The 19,128-nt window shown below is 36.6% G+C and overlaps 3 protein-coding genes across 5 annotated transcripts; all 3 read left to right on the top strand.

The window, feature by feature from the left end:
• Positions 1–6,222: 6,222 nt before the first annotated feature.
• On the top strand, positions 6,223–12,427 carry LOC128026382 (uncharacterized). 3 transcript variants are annotated; one of them, XM_052613456.1, is made up of 18 exons: positions 6,223–6,635; positions 7,152–7,220; positions 7,335–7,679; positions 7,770–8,129; positions 8,538–8,639; positions 8,811–8,906; positions 9,000–9,101; positions 9,381–9,467; positions 9,644–9,805; positions 10,056–10,139; positions 10,231–10,368; positions 10,603–10,695; positions 10,893–10,976; positions 11,136–11,228; positions 11,330–11,428; positions 11,519–11,537; positions 11,668–11,722; positions 11,985–12,427. In XM_052613456.1, exons 2-18 carry the CDS (start codon positions 7,169–7,171, stop codon positions 12,090–12,092), a joined length of 2,079 nt encoding a protein of 692 aa, XP_052469416.1. In that variant the 5' UTR covers positions 6,223–6,635; positions 7,152–7,168; the 3' UTR covers positions 12,093–12,427. The 3 variants fall into 3 exon arrangements, 2 of the variants coding, with proteins under 2 accessions (XP_052469416.1, XP_052469417.1); XR_008186414.1 differs by lacking the exon at positions 11,985–12,427 and having other exon boundaries at positions 11,136–11,224; XM_052613457.1 differs by lacking the exon at positions 7,770–8,129.
• Positions 12,428–12,580: 153 nt separating this feature from the next.
• LOC128026383 (neurofilament light polypeptide) lies at positions 12,581–15,935 on the top strand. Its single transcript, XM_052613458.1, has 3 exons — positions 12,581–13,703; positions 14,482–14,606; positions 14,706–15,935. Exons 1-3 carry the CDS (start codon positions 12,723–12,725, stop codon positions 14,764–14,766), a joined length of 1,167 nt encoding a protein of 388 aa, XP_052469418.1. The 5' UTR covers positions 12,581–12,722; the 3' UTR covers positions 14,767–15,935.
• A 1,068-nt stretch (positions 15,936–17,003) lies between these two features.
• On the top strand, positions 17,004–18,494 carry LOC128026381 (28S ribosomal protein S26, mitochondrial-like). The gene is made up of 4 exons (XM_052613455.1): positions 17,004–17,431; positions 17,539–17,685; positions 17,993–18,116; positions 18,298–18,494. The coding sequence occupies exons 1-4, from the start codon at positions 17,376–17,378 to the stop codon at positions 18,430–18,432; spliced, it is 462 nt and encodes a 153-aa protein (XP_052469415.1). The 5' UTR covers positions 17,004–17,375; the 3' UTR covers positions 18,433–18,494.
• The last annotated feature ends 634 nt before the right edge of the window (positions 18,495–19,128 follow it).

Below are 19,128 nucleotides of genomic sequence, written 5' to 3'. Positions count from 1 at the left end.
AAATAATAATAAAAAAAAAACATTTTTGGCATTCATGAATTTGCCATTTACAATTATGTAGTTTACAAAACTCTGGTTTTAGTCTTTATGCTGTAATAATGGATGATTTCTTTACCATTCAGTGTTATTTTTAAATTACATAAAGGTATTTTTCAAAAGAAAACCAAAGCAGTGTTCTTTTCCTATTTTAAAATATTCTGAATACTAAGTCCTATACTTGGAGTAACAAAAATAGTTCTAGACAGTCCCGAATAGACTGGCTTGTTTCACAATCTGATAGGGACTTTAATGTTTCTGTTAGCATTCTCCCTTCACCCATGACTGATCATAAAGCAACTGTTATTCAATCCCCTGTATCTTCAGTTATCTCTTCAAAACCTAGAGCCTATTATTGGAAGTTTAATTCTTCTTTGCTTTAGCATGATCAATTAAAGAAAGGTACAATAATAGACTAGACTCGATCAGGTTTCATCCCAAAGAGGCATATTGCTAACAATATACGCCTCGTTTTAGATTTGTTGGACTATAATGAACTTTTTTTTTTACTTTTTTTTTTATAAAGCCTATGATTCCCTTGAACATTAATTTATTTTGCAATCCCTGTATAAATTCGATTTTGGTGATTTATTTTGCTAAACTTCTCCTAGGTTTAATGTGTTTAGAGGGGTCCGCCAGGGTTGCCCGGTATTGCCTTATTTGTTCTTGATGGCCGCTCAGCTCCTTACTACTTCCCTGTTGAACAGTCAATTACTAAGGGTTAATATAGCAGATAAACACATTATTGTAACTCAGTTAGCTGGTGATACGGCACTCTTTTTAAAAAATTATTTGCAGATCCTTATCGCTCTTGATCTTATTAAAATGTTTTCAAAAGCTTCTGACCTTTGAATTTAGATAAATGTGAACTTCCCTCAAAGTATTGTTCTGCTCCATTTCTTCACAATATTCCTGTTAAGTCTCAAGTGAATTATTTGGGTGTTACAATTTGTTAAGATGTCAATGCGAGAGGAAAATGTAACTTTGATCCAGTAATTACTTAAGCTAAGAAAAAAATTACTTCCTGGCTCCAAAGAGACTTGTCTTTATGAGCAAGGGCTCTCCACGTAAAGGGGAGGATATTTCTAGATTGACCTACCCTGCTCTTTCTTTGCATGTGGATAAAACATTTTCTGTAGAGGTTTTTTATGGAAAATTTTTTTATGGAAACAAAAAAGACATTACAGAAAAAAATCTGTCGTCATGAATAGCTTTGAACATGGTGGTTTTAACTTTCTTGATTTTGCTTCTTCAAACAATATGTTTAAGATCAATTGCTTGCACGATTCTGATTCCTTATGGAATGCTATTCCCAATTATATTTTTTCTAAAGTTGGTGGTTTCCCTTTTCTGTTAGTATGTAATTATAATATCTCTAAATTGCCCATCAAATTTCCATAAGCAGGTGTTTTTGGCTTGGCACATGATTTGCATACATAATTTTAGCCCCCACAGGTATTTTATTTGGAATAACCATGATATCCGATAAATAAAACACTCTTCTTTTCACATTGGTTTATTGATAATATTATTTTGGTTTCTCAACTTTGTAAGTTCAAACTGTCATTTGTTTTCTTATTCTGAATTCTTAACTAAATATTGTATTCCTGCCTCCCCACGAGACTTTTCCATAGTGATGAATGCCATCCCCAGTGGAGCTATTGCACTTTTGAAAAACTCAGGTGATTCTTTACTCTCTTCTACCTCTTGGATACATCCTTCCGAGACAGCAATAGGGAAGATCTGTATTTTTTTTTTATCTAGTCCCTCTCTTATGAATAGAAAGATTAGACAACTTTTTCAGAATTATATTATTACTGTCCCTTCTATAATATCATAATGGAGTAATTATTCCATTGAAGAAAGTGTGGTCTCTATCGAACAAATATTTAATCACTAGTAACGTTGAAGAGGTATTATTCAAGTTGTTACATTGATTTTACCCAGTCAATCTTTTTATCAAAAAAATGTTTCCTGAGTTGGACCTGCTTCTGTGGAGTTTAAGACGAGCCTGTACCTCACCTTTTTTGGGATTGTGTTCATGTAGCTATACTTTTTGGAAGAAATTTTGTCTATTTGTACGTGTTTCTTTATTAGTAAATTTTTCTTTGGGGTTTAAGGATGTCTTATTTGGCTTTTATAACTCTGACAAAAATCTAAAAGACAAGTATTTTCTTGAAAATCTATTTTTTTAGCCAGGTTATTTGTACAGAAGTGTAACTTTTGTCTGTCAAACCTCTTTATTATTTTTTGCAATTACCTGAAATATTATTTGGGTACTATCTCTTCTTCCAACAATGCCAAAGCTTTAAAGTCATTTACATTGTGCACAAAGTATAATGTTTATGCTTTTTTTTCATAAAACAAAAAGGGACTCGAGGCATTTCTATCTCTCTTGAATTTATTTTAAATTATGTTACTATATTTTTTAAATGTATTATTTTTTTGAAAAAAAAAAAAACACAATGGAAAAAAACACAGGTCCCAGGCACTCAAAAATAATTCAGGTGGAGAAGGTAAACGTTAAGAAGCCTTTATTGTGGTATGGCCAATATCAAAAATAAAATGCCGACATGTTTCGACCGCACTGGTCTTCCACAGGGCAAAGTGATAATCACATTAAGTATGCTTACACATATAAATACTACAAACCACTCCCATCCTCAATAAGCAATTAGTGGACTAATTAAGTTCAGAATCAACATACGGGTAATCAGATGTATGAGATCAGGAAACTAAAAAGTAAAAGACAAAAAAGGACAATGCAAAAAGAACAAAAAATACAAATACATACATCTAATAATATTAAAGTAACACAAAACAAAGCAATGATAAATGTAGTAAATACAAATTGAATGTATACCCCAGACTATATCATAAAAAGCATTTGAACTATATCCTCATTCAACCCTGGGTAATTAAGTGCATCCAAACGATGGATCCAAAATGACTCACGTTGGCTCAGTTTGCGAATCCTATCACCACCTCTATTTAATGGTCTAACATGTTCTAAAACCTCAATTTTTTGTAGAGAATCATTTTTGTTATGTTTATGTAAAAAATGTGTGGCCATATGGGAGTCTGGATTATTGGTACGAATGGCATACTTATGTTCAGCTAATCGATCACGCAAACGTCTCTTGGTTCTGCCTACATAAAATACATTCTGACATGGGCACGATAAACAATATATAATGAAGGTGGTGTTACAGTTAATAAAATCTCTGATTTTGTATATTTTATTGGATTTAAAATCCACAAAGTTTTTTGATGGGATAATGTTACTGCAATGAGGACAATTCATACATCGATATAAACCAATGGGTCTCTTGAGCCAATTTTCTTTTTTCTCAGGAGGAAGATAACTATGAACCAATTTATCACGAAGTGTCGGAGCTCTACGATAGGACACCAAAGGAGGTTGCGGAAAAATCTGTTGAAGTACAGGATCAGACTTGATAATGGCCCAGTTATCTAAAATGATACGTTTGATATGTCTACCTCCATACTATATTGTGTGACAAAAAAAGGGCGAGATTGAGTGTCTGTTTTGTGTACCTTCTTAGCAAGGGTGTCGGAACGTTTTAATAATTGGGCTCTAGAACGTGCACGAGCAACAGTGTCTGATTTGTAAGCTCTTTTTATGAACCGTTCTGACATATTGTCCGCCTGTCTCTCAAAATCAGCATTATCATCACAAATACGGCGTAAACGTTGGAATTGGCCAAATGGTATGTTCTCAATAAGATGTGGAGGATGAAACGAATCAGCTCTAAGAATGGTATTTTTAGAGGTCTTTTTCCTAAAGATCATAGTGTGTAACATACCATCTACATCAATTGAGATGGTCAAATCTAAGAAGTCAATTTTGTGTTTAGAATATTCAATAGATAATTTGATATTACTATTAATAGAGTTAAGGTATTGGTGAAATTCCAATACCTGAGTCTCAGTTCCATTGAAAATAAAGAGTAAATCATCTATATAACGACCATACCAGGTAATACAATAAAGAAAAGGATTAATCGGATTGAGTAAATGTAATTTTTCCCATAATCCCAAATAAAGACAAGCATAATTAGGTGAAAAACAGCAACCCATGGGTACTCCAATTTTTTGTCTGTACAATTTATCAGTAAATGTAAATACATTGTTGTGAATAATGAATTCAGTAAGTTGTACAATAAAATGAGATGGAGGTTTTGTATCAGTTCTCTCAGATATAAAGTGTCTTAAAGCATGCAGACCCTCCTCATGATCAATATTGGTATATAGCGATTCCACATCCATAGTAATTAAGTATTGAGAACCCACATTACCCAACTTAGACAGACTGTTTAGGATATCAACAATATCCTCAATAAAAGAGGGGAGAGTCTTAACAAAGGGTTTGATGAAAAAAATTAACAAATTTAGATGCTGGTTCAGTAAGTGTACCATTACCCGAAATAATGGGTCGCCCAGGAGGATTATCAAAAGGAGGTTTATGTACTTTAGGTAATAAATAAAATGTAGCCAAAGCAGGGTATTCAACAGTCATATATCTCATTTCACTTTCAGTAATCCAATTAGAGTCATTGGCATGAGTTAAAATGTTATGAAAAGCATTAGTTAACTCAGACAAGGGATTAGTACGAATTCTTTCATAATGCTTGGTATCTAATTGTCTGGTTGCCTCTTGGATATACATCTCTTTGGATAAAACCACTACCGCCCCTCCTTTATCTGCCGGGCGGATAATGATATCATTCATATTCGTGAGTTCTTTTAAGAGCATTGAATTCTGTAATAGACAAATTGGATTTCTGTATTGGTTTAGATCTGGTATCAAAAAATTTTTGCACATCAAAATCAACTTTTTTACAAAAGGCATTTAGAGAAGGATTAGATCCCATAGGTGTAAATAGGGATTTAGGTCTAAATAAAGACTGTGTCTCCGTACTAGCAATATTGTCAGCAGCCATCGACTGTTCAGGTGTAGAATCACAGGATAAAATTCCGTAGTCCCATTGTCAAAGTTATGTCCTGACTTGTGATAGAACAACTTTAAATGTAAGCTACGATAGAATCGGAACAAGTCCACTCTAGTATTGAATAAGCAAGCGGTATGAGTAGGTGAAAAAGGCATACCCTTGGACAATACAGTCCGTTGTGCATGAGATAAAGGCTTGTCAGAAAGGTTGATCACCGAGGATATCTCTTCCTCGATATCGGTCGTAGTGATGGCGGTCGAAGTTGTTCCTCTCCCCCGGTGGCCGCGGCGCGTCTTCTTGAACCTCGAAGGGAAGACTGAAGACGAGGCCACTCGTCCTCCAAAAAATGGTCAGATTCAGAACCCTGAGATCGGGACTCATCTTCACTAGATGTAAGGTTATTTTTTCTATTACTTTATTTGATTTACTTTTGTCTGTTTGTTTTACTTGCTTTTTACTGTACTTGCTCTTTGTCTACGGTTATAATTATATTGTTGTTTTTGTAGATGAAACTGTATTTGCTGTTATGTTTGTTCAATGGAAAAAAAATCACTCGGTGGGCATCTTTGAAATGCCTTTCAGGCATGTGAGTAGATGTATAAGAAATATATATTTATATACCAAGTTCTGTCATGAAACACTAGATGGCCCTGGCTGATGGATCCTTAACATAAACTGATGATATTCTTAGCATTAAATGAATTGGAACATGTTTGGTTCATGTTGCAAAGCCTAAGCAGCCAATTAACTTGCTTCTTTATATTAAATGGGTGGTCAGCATTTTGCTTTCAGAGTTCCTCTTAAACCCTCACCTGTACCTGCTCCATGTATGTGTGTGTATTTGTGTATAATATATACATGCATGCATATATGCTAGTGGTGCAACGGATAAAAAAATTAAAAAAAACTCACGATTCGGACTATATTAAGGATTTTCATTTATTACTGTAAGCTTACTTTAATTTTGTTTTCATACCACAGAGCAAAAAAACTACTAGCTGAACCAATAAAGTCAGTGATAAAACAAACGCAATTACACAAATTACAAGCATGGATGAATACCAAAATTAACTAAAATCAGTTATAAAGCAAGAACAATTTCACAAATTACATGCAAGGATGAATTCAACATAAAGTTACTTATAATTATAGTGTTTTTCACCGCATTACGTTAAATATAGTAGACAGGCTGCTGTTTCTTTAAGACCAAATACATGTATCATATATACTGACATACGTCGCTTTCTTTCTCAGCTGTTTCGGTTCACTTATGACATTACCGACTATTTTTACCAGAATACTTTCCAAAACGGGTATTTTAATATAACTGTGTGTGTATGTTTAAGGTCGAAGAGAGTGAAAGTGGAATTAGTCTCAGTCTCTCACTCCTCTGCGTGTGCTTGCGTCGAATGAGTGGGGCAGCGGTAGAAAACTACGATCTTTTGTTTGAATGGGTAAATTGGCGAAACAAAACACTTGAAAACGATAAACCTTAACTCTATGGTGGTTAAATATAACATTTAATCCCTGAATCGCATGGGTGCCGATTCGTGGAGTCTGGTCCGTACGGTCCGTAATACAAGAAGTGGACAGTCATCCAAAGATTAGCCTTCAAAACCCCACAAGGTAATCCATTACAACCCGAGTGGATGAATCAGTGTCTTATGAAATGAAAAGACGTGTGTATTTGTGTGTGTGTGTGTAAGAAAAATACTAGTATTTTAAAACTTTAAATCATAGCTTTTGGGCAGCTGTTAAACATGGCTTCATGAGTTTATTCTTGATGTAAATAAACAGCACCGGGAGTCTTTAGAAATGGCTACCATTGATAACTGACAGTAACTTTAAGGTACAATGTGAAACATTCATATATCTATATATATATAATAGGTAATCCATTTTAGTTTTCAAGGGGTTTTCCTGAGGAGGCTGAGACAGAACAGTTATTGCTGTACAGTTATTGCTGTATGAGGTCAATAAAGTGCATGTTGCACAACTGCACTCAAATAAAATGAAAGTAGAAAGAACTTACACTCACACCCAACTGTTCTTTGCCATTGTATGATGTATGATTTAGTCCATTTATTCTAGAGCTGTGTTTATTTATCTCTTTGATTCAGAGATTTTCATCATTCTCTATAGATACGTGCACCTGAAACATGAGCATATTTACGTTCTTGATATCTGTAGCAGCTCTTCTTACATCTGAAGGTGAGGGTCAAATACTTTGTTTCATACTTGTTTACATGGTGTTTTTGACTTGTGCACTTGCTTTAACAATCCCATCTAAATGACTGGGGTTTCTTCTTTCCTCTCTTTTTTTAGGGCTGTTGGTTCAAGGACCTGCTCAGCCTCTGGTTGCACAGCTGGGGGGTTCCATCATACTGCCCTGCTCTGTGGAAACCCCATTACCCCTGGATGAGCTGGAGGTCCAATGGAAGAGGACAAATGAGGAGGCATTAGTGCACTTGTTTCAGGATGGACGGGACAGACCTGAGGCTCAGCACCAGTCTTACAGGGACAGAGCACATTTTGCTTCTGAGCAGATCGTTAAAGGAAACTTCTCAATCCTGTTGGAAAATGTAACAGTTGCAGACACTGGTATTTACAGATGTGTAGTTTCCTCTTACCAGAATGTTGGAGAGATCTCTGTTATAATTCAGCATGTGGGTGAGTACATCTCATTTAAGAATAATAACAAAACTAATTTTTATTTGATTATTTACAATAAAATGATAATTTCTCTTGTGTTTATAACAGAGCGTGTAGTTGTGACAGCAGAAGATCCAACTGTATTTGCAAATGTTGGTGAGGATGTTGTTCTAAACTGCATGGTGGACTCGCATATTCCTCCTCAGGGCATTGACGAGGTCTCATGGAAGAAGGTGGACAAAAAGCCAGACATCATCCCTGTGTTGCTTTTCCAAAATGGAACGGTATTTTCAGACTCATCTCACAAGCGTTACAGAGACAGAGCAGAGTTCTTCAAACAAGAAATTCTCAAAGGTAACTTCTCAATGAGACTAAAAAATGTCCAGACTGCTGACAAGGGAGAATACATGTGTGAAGTCCACACAGAGAATTCAGTGAGCTCTGCAACTGTGGAAATTCGGCGGTTGGGTAAGTCGTCTGAAGCAGACACTACTGTTTAAAAGCTTTGGTCAGTAAAATAATGTTTTTAAAGAATTCAATTGAATACATTAAATGTTTCAAACTGACACAGTAAATACATTTCAGTTATTTCTATTTCAAATAATTGTTTCCAAAATAAATTTGAAGCAGCACAACAGTGTTGCTATTGTTTATTTAAACTAGTACAATAGTTTTTAATAATTGAAATACAGATAAAAATTTTACTGAAATAAGTACAACTGACTGAAATAAGTCAAATAAATAAAAACAATTACCAAAACTGAATTCAAAATAGAGCTGAAAGCACAACAAAATGACTAAAGCTTCACCTAAAATAAGAGAAAATGTGGATTGACTTTACAATGTCAGTAAAATCCTTTTGTGTCTTTCATGTAGGGATGTCTCCTCTGCACATCATTACACTGATACTTTGCTTTATTTCCCTCTTGTTGACTTTTGTATTAAGTATTCCAGTCACAATCTATATAAGCAAAAAAGGTAGGCCAAGAATTAATAGCTTTTTTATTATTGTATAACAATTGTAAGTTAACAAGATGTTAAATGGTTGTTCTGTTATTCTTTTACTGAATTAGGGTTGATGTGTAGATATCTATTTGCTGAATAACTGTAAACTAAAAGATTGTACACGGTTTTTATGTTCCTCTGCAGATACTGGCCCAAAACCAATGTACATCAATTATTTGCAGGTTGTCTGTCCCAACATCTGTTTGTCTATTGCATTTGTTCTGTGGGGAATTATTGAAGGTAAGAATCCTTCTGCATGTATTGTTAGATTATATTTAACCATTTATTTCTCTCTGTTGATGACTTTTAGTTGTTTTTTACTGCTTTGTTCAGGGTCTGTAGTTGAGGTAACGATGTGTGCGGCAGTTAATCTGAGCCGGATCATTTTGTTGTTTCTTATGGCCCCATATTTCAATTGGGATACTGCTGTTTCTGGTATGTATATCTCAAAGAAAAACATTGATTGGAATGTACATTGTATTGTAAATGCCATAATAAATTTAATATCCTCATTATACTGTAATTATGTATTATATAGCACTTTATGACATTGTGTTAAACCTATAAATATAGAATCTCTGAATAATTGCTTTCAATTTGAATTTGGTTTTCATTTCAAAGAAATATACATTAAGAATTCATGTTGGAAAGGTTTTTTCATGAATGATTATGGACATTGATTTCTAATCATTATCTTGTTCCTTTTCGTTTCAGTTAATTTTCCAGGTTTCATCCACAGAATGATTGAATATTTAGCTATTCCCATCGCATATCTTCTGATTTCCACAGCATTTTGCTCAGGCAAGGAAGCTTGGCCTTTGAGTCTTACAGTAGTTTGTATATTTAATATTTTATACTTTTAATAATACTTCTGCAGATACTTCTCCCTTAAACAATATCCATCTGGGCCTGAGCTAAGAATATATGTACTTATATCTGGATACCTGAATAACTGTGTAATCTGTTGTGTTTTGTAGCTGTTCTTCATGATCTCTGGAATACATCTAAGTGGACTGAAGTAGTTCTTCTCAGTTTTGGGATTATTCTGCTGTCAACCATGCCTGCAATTTTTCGAGCCTTGAACAACGTTTGCTTTGCACAGTTCTTTGATATACATTTGTCAGTGCGATTTATTCTAGGTATATCAAATTGTCTTTCACTGCAGTTGTATGCTTTAGAAAATCCTTCTTGTCAGGCCAAGACTTTGGGCAATTAATTCAGATGTTGCACACTCAGTCCCTTGTGTGGCCTGTATATATGACAATTACCAGAAAAGTTTAGATCATCTCATGCAGGGTTTGAACCTAAACCTTTCATATCTTTAACCACTAGGCTGTTCTGATGTGTAATGGTCATATGTGTTTAAATCAGCTGATTGTTGTCATGCAGAGTCGTTAGGACACGTTTCCATGCAGTCGAGCAACTTTCTGCAAATGCGGCTTCTCTTCTATAGATCATCAAGTGTTGATGAATGTAAGTAGGAATTGTATATATAATTTATCCAGGATCAGTCACTTATAACATTTATTTACTCATAGTCATTCAACTTTGTTTCAATTTTCAGCCATGATCACAATGACATATGCCTTTGGGGGAACTTCTGCAGCCATATCATTAATAGTTCTTCCAATTCCTGCAATTCGCCAGTACCTTTGTTCAAAACTTGGCAAATATCAACTTTATGCACTTATATGGAGATGTTGTAAGTATATTAAGTTTCATTGTACATTGAAAATCATTGTTATGTACTGGTGAGTCCATATAAATTGAATAATTAACATTTTTTTTACCAGAAAGTTGGGGAAAAATGCTTTTAGGGCAAAAAGAGAATTCATTTACAGACCAATTCACAAATACTCAAAACTTAAAGTTGATTGGGAATTAGCATTCTTTATGTGTTAATGATTATCTGTCTTTTTTTCTCTCTCTGTCCCAGATTTAGTTTGGGTAAATGTTATGGTTGTTACGCTCATCGGGCATAGTGCATTTATTATATATTATCTCACCAAGATTCTGGAGTATACTAATGGTAAGCTGGTATCAAGTGTCAGCAAACTCTGTGTCCCTATTCAATCTAAAAGCAGAAATTGCTTTACCTAAGTGTTATTATCATTTTTGTGGTTTCTATGCTATGCCATACATATCATTAGTTTTGTTAGTTTTTATGGTATAGCATAGGTTTCCAGCAGTATTAACCTGACTATAATAATGTGTCATTCATCACAGAGCGCTTTGGATGGATCTTTGTCGCAGTTATGCTGCATATCTTGACCGCAATTTCACCCACACGATTCCCCAGAAAAGTTCCTGGTAATAAAATACACTGAAAGTCAAGGAAACAGTTAGATTTTTTGTTTACTTTGTGCCAACAGTATTTATGATCATTTTAATTCAATCTTTAGGGTTTAATTATGCTGATCCTCTTTAATCCTACCATATCTTAAAACCCATTCTTTTTCTCTTTTGCAGATGTAATCTACACTACTTTGTTCATGTATGGAGTGGCAGGTCTGCCAGTGGTCAACTCTGTTTCTCTTGCTACAGAGGTAATATTGCAAGTATGTAAGTATCAACACCTAAATAATTTTTTTTTCCACAATATATTCCAGAATATGGTTCCGTTGGAGAGGTCACTAAATTCTCTTCCATCTTCTGTTTGCCAGACAAAGGGGAGAGAACAGTGGATGATCTGCGTGTAATAGTGCTGGCGTTTGAAAGCATTATGCCTGGTGTGTGGCTGGTTTTACAGATCCATGCATACTGTGAGTTTCATTGGTTTTGACACTCGTGTATAAGAGCTGTTACTGATAATGATGCTGCTCACTGTCATTGTCTTTACTCATGAATTACAGGGGCAGTTGCCTTCAGAGAGTAAGTTTACTTTTTAACTAAAGGATTACTATTTGGCAGTATAACGAACCACTAATGTAAATTTACATTTACAGCTGAGGGTGTTTTGTATTAATTTTGTTTTAAAAAGTGTTAATGGATTGTTTTTCAGTGTAAAGAAAGAGGTGTATGCGCTGAGGGACTTTGCGGCACAATGCACACCACAGGTAACTTTGTTTTAGAGGCTGAATGTTTGATGGTAAAAAATAGTCACAAGTTTTTGTTGTTTGGTTTACAACTTAGTTGTTGTTCAGCAAAATAAATGTAACATGTTTTAAAACATTTTATTGCATTGCTGTAATATGGGTTACCCTCATAAATTTAGGATCTAATGCCAAATCTAGTTAAAAATTCATCAGTGGGTATAATCGTATATTTCTCTAAACCTTTGTTCTATAAATCCTGAAATAAGAATGTTTAACATTACAGCAAAGAGACAGTGGTGAATCAGACTTTTCAGAGAATCAACTTTCCGAGATCCAAAGATTTCAGCCAGAGGAAGCACCATTCCTAGGAGAGCCAGATCTAGAGGTTTAAATATTGTAAAGAATAAAGTCGGACCATGTATAATGAGCTAATGTTACCCTACCTATGCTGACTGTGTTTAATTAAATTGAAAAAGTATGCATTGTAAAATTTGTTGTATCTTTGGCTAATGAATTGTATGTAATGAAAACACTGCTCAATCTTGTTTTCTCATTTTCTATCTTCATATTGTTAACTTTATTGTTCATGTTTTTTCCCATAGTAATAAGCTGACTGCATAGATTCCTTAAAATATGTTTCAGACACAGAATCACATTTGAATTACATTAAAACATGTCTAGAGACATGAAAAGTGTCCTTATAATAAAGATGCATCAATCTGCCCTACCTCCTGAAATGCTACTCCAGCTAAAAAAGAAACACAAAACCAATCGGCAGCATCATGACACTGCTAAGCTGTTGATTGGCTGAGGATCTCTGTGTGTGTGGATAGAGTGTGTATGTGTGTCCTGTATAAAGCACACTGCTTTGCAGCATTTCTGAACTGGTGCAGTGCCGGTTCATCTCCACTAATGGTGTGCAGAACAAGGGGGACTTAAAGAGGAAAACATCTCCAACCAACAAAACATTAACATCATTTGAAAACCAAACAAAAACAAAACAACAAAAAAATCTTGCATCATGAGCTTTGACCCATTCATCTCCTCCTCCTTCTCCCGGCGATGGGACGATTCCCCCTCCAGCAGAACTACCTACCGGCTCTCCCGGGGGCTCCTATCATCCTCCAAGTGGCCGTTGCATTTGGAGCCGCTGCATCGCTGGGAGCAGACTGACCTGAGCCAGGCGAGCATAGTGAATGCAGAGCTGCTGGAGCTGCGGGCAAAAGAAGGAGAGCAGCTGGTGGGTCTGAACAACCGCTTTGCATCCTACATTGAGAAGGTGCGACACCTTGAGCAACAAAACCGGGTGCTGATCCTACAACTGGAGGCCCTGCGGCGCAGACAGAGTCAGCCGTCCCGTGTGCAGCAGCTCTACCTGCAGGAGGTACGGGGCCTCAGGGAGCAGCTGCATCAAGAGGCCCAGAATAAAGCACAGATGGAGTTGCAGAGGGAGAAATTGCGGGGGGCACATGCACAGCTGCACGAGCGCTGGGAGGAAGAGGCACGTCGGCATAGCCAGGCAGAGGCAGAGGTGCAGAGGTTGCGGGAGGAGGCAGGTCAGGCCGCTTTGAGCAGCTGTGATGCCGAGGCCAGTGTAGTCTCCCTGGTGCAGGAGTTGGCCTTCTTGAAGCAAGTGTTTGTGGAGGAGCAGGAGGGGCTGAGGGTCCAGCTACAGGTTGCCAACCTTAGTGTGAAGCTGGACACAAGTAGACCAGACCTGTCAGCCGCTCTGAGAGAGATCCGAGTGCAGTATGAGAGCCTGGCTGGACACAACATGCAGACCGCCGAAGCCTGGTTCAGAGGGAAAGTGGCGAGCGTAGTGGAGCTGACGGATAAGCAGGAGGAGGCTGTGCGCTTGGTACGTGAAGAGACCGCTGAGTATCGACGGCTGCTGCAGTCCCGTTCAGCTGAAGTTGAGGCTCTGAGGAATGCTATCGATTCACTGAATGCACAACTAGGGGAGCTGGAGGAAACGCAGAACACTGATGTCACCAAGTACCAGGTATAGATCACCAGCACCAATCCATCAAAGTATAATTGCACCATGTGTGCAATACGACCACACAAATGTCTTTGTAAATACATTCTTAGAAGTGATGTCAGTATGCTATTGACTGCTAAAACATTCTAAAGATGAATGAAATGGAACATAACTGGAACAATCTTTATTTGTGTTGATGGGTATAATACACTCAGATAAAATACCCGAAAATCTTACATTCATGGGTACAACAACCTGTCACTGTTACAGTACATATAAAAGCACAATTTTTAACCTTATCTACTCCTAACAGGTGCATATTTACCCTAAGAGTAGTAATATTTAAGGTACAGCTATGAATCTTTTATGTGCAATAAGGTACAAATTTACATCTGCCCCAGTAATAGGGTGCCCCTAAAGGTACATCAACACATTTCCCTCATGAAATAACAAAAGGGAAGCACAAAGGCTTAGGAACAGACTATAAATTTGTTTTTCATGCCAAGTCAGTGCGCCCACTTTGATGGAATATTTCTGCTGTGCTTTTAGCATTGTAAGGTCCAAGTGATAGCAAAGTTTCAGATATGTTACTGATGCTGACTCATTCCATCAGTGCTGTGTCATGACTGACAAACTGAGTAGGAGAGATGAGACTGACTCTAAGGGAAAGATATCACTTTATAATGAAGTTCTGCTCTACATCTCTGGCACAAAACAGTACTGCATGTAGGAATGCTTCTGTCAGATAAGCATATCAGCATTAATTCATGCTTTGAAATGTTCTTTGAACAACTTCTAGGAGAGGATATGTGATCTAGAGAGGGACATTGGCGATGCAAAAGAGGAAATGTCTCGCTATTTGCGGGAGTATCAAGATCTGCTCAACGTGAAGATGGCTTTGGATGTTGAGATTGCAGCTTACAGGTAATATGCTTGAAATTATGACACTTGCTGTTTCTTCAATCAATTTAACCTAAATAAATTATTTTGCATTAAAAAAAAAATATTTTTTTGTCTTTACAGGAAACTGCTGGAGGGAGAAGAAATTCGATTAACATATTCCACCCTACCAGCCCTTGCCTAAACCCTTAAAAACACAAAATCCTAGTAACTCACATTCATCATATTCATACTTTGAATATTGTTGAGTCAGACCCACATTAAGATCCTAAAATACTAACCAACACATCACCTTCCCAAACACTGAGAGGCACATAAAACCTTACTAACCTTGACCCACCATTAAAGACTCTCTTTGCAAAATCCATATCCATAACCTTCACATTTACTTCCACTCCTAGTTCTTTAGTTATTTACACCCCAATTCTACCATCTAACCATGAAACGAAACCACAAGCACATACTCACTTTAAAGTTAGATGAGCCCTTGTGTCACACAAGAGGTACACATAAAGAGGTCCCCCTTCTTCTTTACACTCAAAAATGGACAAATGGCCACCTTGGAGACATCGCTAAGAGCATCACTCACTCAGCCAGAGCTCAGTGTCATGTTGGCAGATTCTCATGAAGGACCTTACATGGTTCAATTTAAAGAACTCTATACACTGTATTGTTCTGCAAATAATAGTTTTTACTAAATTGTAATTTTTTGTTTCATTCCCAGCACCCATTGAGAATCTGATTAACCAATGATCCCCTATATGCAAACTTTTAACCAATTGTTTGTTGAGGTGAATCGTTGTTCAGAATCAACTCCCTTAAGGTGCAAGGAATGGACTAAATCCAGTTTGTTCATTTGACATTAGACCAAGAATCAGCCAACAGGACACTGTCCATCATCCCTGGCTCTTTAGATTATATGTCGTTAGTGCAACAGTTAAGTTTTAGCTATGTTAATTATGTTAGAATGTGATAATTTTAGTAAATGTTGTAGTTCTATATATATATATATTTTGCTATGTCTCTCTTATGTTTGTTCGGTTAAGGATATTATGACGATATGTTGATTATTTTGCTTTAGCATTTACAGTGTTTGATTTGATAAAAGCATGACTGAAAAGTATGAGTAGGAATAAAAGCTTTAGAACGAGTTTTTAGACTCGGTTAAAATAACAACTATCATGCTTTCATCTGCTTTTGTTGTGTCATCTAAGTTACAATGTAAGTCAGTTATCAGTAATTTAGAAATGAACAAGTAGCCGAGTCTGTTTATCATGACAGTCTCTGAACTTAATGGTGCTGTATGTTTGCACCTAAATACATGCTGAATAAAGCAACAGTACCTCTTCTGGAGCACGTCTCTGGTCTGTGTTCGACTGTGAGCCTGTGTGCAAGACATGCAGTGAGGTTCAGATATTCAAAACTTGCTCGTTAAAATGTGTTTGGGACCATTTCACATTAAGCTGGAATAAATGGATAAACCGGTTTATGATGAATGAAGAATTATTCAAACCTGCCTCTTTTAGTTATCAAGAACATGATTCTGCCTGATTCTTGAACAGTTGACTCTTTTGAGTTGGTTCTTTTTAGTGAAGAAAATCCTCATGAATCAGTCCGAGAGATTAACGATTCAACCCGACCCATTTACTGAACATAAGTTTGGTTTTGTTTGATTTCTGAAAAAAAAAAAAAAAAAAATATATATATATATATATATATATATATATAATAACAAATTGCAAATTGTTTTCCCTTTGAGACTAAAGTCTTAATTATAAATTAGGCAAGCCCATTTCAGCCACATAAGAAAAAGTCATTATTTGGCAAATCTTATAAAAAAAGAAGTGTAAATTGTGAAATACAAGTCATAATTATGACAGTGTTGTTGTTTTATCTATTTTTTCCCCCATGAGTTAATTGTCAGTTTTGCCATAATTCGGAATCGTCATAATTGTTTTTATTGCGATGTTACCAAAGTTGTCGACTTTTCATTGTCACTACTTGCTTTTAATAATTATAATTTTGTATCTTAAATATGACTTTTATGTCATATTTATAATATAATTTGCGGCTTCTTCCACAGTGACAACAATCATATTGGGTTTTCGCACGACCGGATAATCGCATAATCAAAAGGAATCCATTACCAAACTGTTGTTTATTTGGTATTTATATCCAACAATTTATGACTAGGCCTACCTGCGTACCTTATTACCACGTTTATACCTCCTCTAATCCCCTTTTTAGTTATTTTTTCCAAATAATTATTCCTCTGATGCAGGCTAAACCGGTTAATGGAAGCATTAAGGAGCAAAAATCATTTAAAATAAAATATCCATACTCAGTTCTGCTTCTGTGCAGCGCGCGGCAGCAGCGAGCGGGTCGAGCTTATCTCAGTCTCGACTGAGGGGCGAGTAAAAGAAACAGCTTCCGTGGATAAAGTTCAAAAGTATGGCAGATTATGGCAGCTTAGGTGAAGATGCCCAATGTTATGTTGCCATGCTGAAATATCATGTTACTATATAATAATACTATACCACCTCAGTGCTTTAGGATTTGACAGTATGTTCAGTGCAGACGCTTATTGTTAATCAGTAACGTTACTAAAGTTAGATTTAATCTTCAGAATGTTGTGGGCTTTATCAAGGAGTCATGCTCCTGTAGTCCGTCTTCTCTCTCCTCGCGCTGCTCTTCTGCTCGAGACTGTCAGGGGGAGAAAATCTCGCACAGACCCCAAAGCGAAGTCAAAATTGGGACGGATAAAGACCCCCCCCTCCCGTGGATCCAGTAGAAATGGTTGTGCTGAAGGAGCGTTACACGGAGTACAATCTGATATTAAGAGCCCTGCGGTGAGACTGCATGACATTAAAGGAGTAAACACAGTTGTAACTTCAACCATTTGAGTTTGAGACTGACATGATCTCAGCTGACCTACTTTAACATTTTATGCATGTAGCCTTGAGTTCAAGGAGCAGATGTTGAGGAAGAAATATGAAGAGGAGGTTGGTTCTGTGGCAGAGGAGAGGACTAAAAGAGAGGCAGAAGAGCATCGGTCCCTGATGGCCTTGAATGATGCTGAAAACCTCCGAATGCGTCAAATACGGTGAGTGGTTCAGATGTGAGATACGTGAGGGTTATTTAGTGAGAAGGTTCTGGTTGCATCTTAAATAGCAGGCGAAAGACAATATGTGAACAGATTAGTTATGTCTGAATTCACAGTATTGTCCCATGAGGAGGAGAAGATTGTGAATGGCAGGTAACGTTTCTGGGGCAGGGGCTCTGATGACATTCCCTAAATGCCTGTTTTGTCTTAGCTTGTGATGATGTGATTTATGGTGATGAGGGATGCAGTCAGATACGCTTGTATTTTGTTACTCTTTGATTTTAATGTCAATGGTCTGGTCTTCCAGAGAGCAACGCATGCAGAAAGAGGCTGAGGCCACAGAACTGAAGAAGAGAGAAGCAGACGTCTTACGACAGCAAGAGCTGGAGAACTACATTAAAGAAAAAGAAAGACAGATTCTTCGACTACAGGTGAGTGCTTTTGCAGAATATTATGCTCCGATTGAAATTATGTATGAGTAGTGATGTCATGTTTCGTGTTGCAGCATTTTTATTTGATTGATTTATTGAAAAGGAGGACATGCATTGTTCATGTTATTATAGGTTTCATGATTTAACCCCTCTCTCACCCTTGCATTCATCTGTGTTTCAGGAAGAGGCGAAGGACTTCATCACACTGGACAATCTAGATCAGCGGATTGAAGAGGCTCTTGACAACCCGAAAAACTACAATTTTGCCATTGACAAAGAAGGACGTGTTGTCAAACGGACTCCATTTCAGCAATAAATACAGGATTCCAAAAACCAAAATACCCCGTTATGTACATAAAATATATACTGTCAGCATCATCTTCTAAACTGTTTCTCTAAACTTACCAACATGAGTGCTTTGTTTCCTGTCCTCTGCAAGTATTATAAGGGAGTCATTGGAAGTAGTGAGTGTGTGCTTATGTACTGTGTGTGTTTCAGATACATATACAGTACCCAAGTCTCTTAGAAATGTCATGTTAAGAAGGTCTTCGCTAGTTAAAATGGTTCATGCAGTACATGCAGGAGCTAAGATCTTGTTTGACATCTAAAAAATGTCCAGTAAGGGATACTGTTTGTGCTGAATTAGTTCTGACTAACTTAAATGAAGAACAGTAGAAGTGCCAAAAAAAAATGTAGGCATAACACCTCAATACTATACAGTACGTGTTAACAAGAGACTTTGGGTGGGCTCCCTTCAGAAGTGATCATTCCTGTGGCCTCCACAGTAAGAAAGAGTTAGAAGGGTGTAGGGCTCCAAAATAATTGGCAGCTGTGGTTTTAACAAAATGTGGAACGTTAATGTTTACTATTTTAAAATATTTTGTTCCAGCAATTTCAATTAATATATATAAAGTGGAACAGATCTGTGTGATTATTTTTCCCTTGGGTGATGAGCGTGTTTACGTTTGAGTCTATGTGTTATTTTCTAGTGTGTGTTCAGAATGGAGCTGTG

This window comes from Carassius gibelio, chromosome A13 (assembly GCF_023724105.1).
Source record: "Carassius gibelio isolate Cgi1373 ecotype wild population from Czech Republic chromosome A13, carGib1.2-hapl.c, whole genome shotgun sequence".
Taxonomy (NCBI): domain Eukaryota; kingdom Metazoa; phylum Chordata; class Actinopteri; order Cypriniformes; family Cyprinidae; genus Carassius; species Carassius gibelio.
This window is presented reverse-complemented; position numbering and strand designations above follow the sequence as displayed.

What these genes read in the sequence shown, in the direction of transcription:
- LOC128026382 (XM_052613456.1), top strand. Translation starts at nt 7,169, where the DNA reads ATGAGCATATTTACGTTCTTGATATCTGTAGCAGCTCTTCTTACATCT. An exon ending in AGCTCTTCTTACATCTGAAG is followed by an intron (nt 7,221 to 7,334) that starts GTGAGGGTCAAA and finishes CTCTTTTTTTAG; the next exon opens with GGCTGTTGGTTCAAGGACCT. An exon ending in ATTCCCCAGAAAAGTTCCTG is followed by an intron (nt 10,977 to 11,135) that starts GTAATAAAATAC and finishes TCTCTTTTGCAG; the next exon opens with ATGTAATCTACACTACTTTG.
- LOC128026383 (XM_052613458.1), top strand. Translation starts at nt 12,723, where the DNA reads ATGAGCTTTGACCCATTCATCTCCTCCTCCTTCTCCCGGCGATGGGAC. An exon ending in CTGATGTCACCAAGTACCAG is followed by an intron (nt 13,704 to 14,481) that starts GTATAGATCACC and finishes AACAACTTCTAG; the next exon opens with GAGAGGATATGTGATCTAGA. An exon ending in GTTGAGATTGCAGCTTACAG is followed by an intron (nt 14,607 to 14,705) that starts GTAATATGCTTG and finishes TTGTCTTTACAG; the next exon opens with GAAACTGCTGGAGGGAGAAG.
- LOC128026381 (XM_052613455.1), top strand. Translation starts at nt 17,376, where the DNA reads ATGGTTGTGCTGAAGGAGCGTTACACGGAGTACAATCTGATATTAAGA. An exon ending in CTCCGAATGCGTCAAATACG is followed by an intron (nt 17,686 to 17,992) that starts GTGAGTGGTTCA and finishes CTGGTCTTCCAG; the next exon opens with AGAGCAACGCATGCAGAAAG. An exon ending in GACAGATTCTTCGACTACAG is followed by an intron (nt 18,117 to 18,297) that starts GTGAGTGCTTTT and finishes TCTGTGTTTCAG; the next exon opens with GAAGAGGCGAAGGACTTCAT.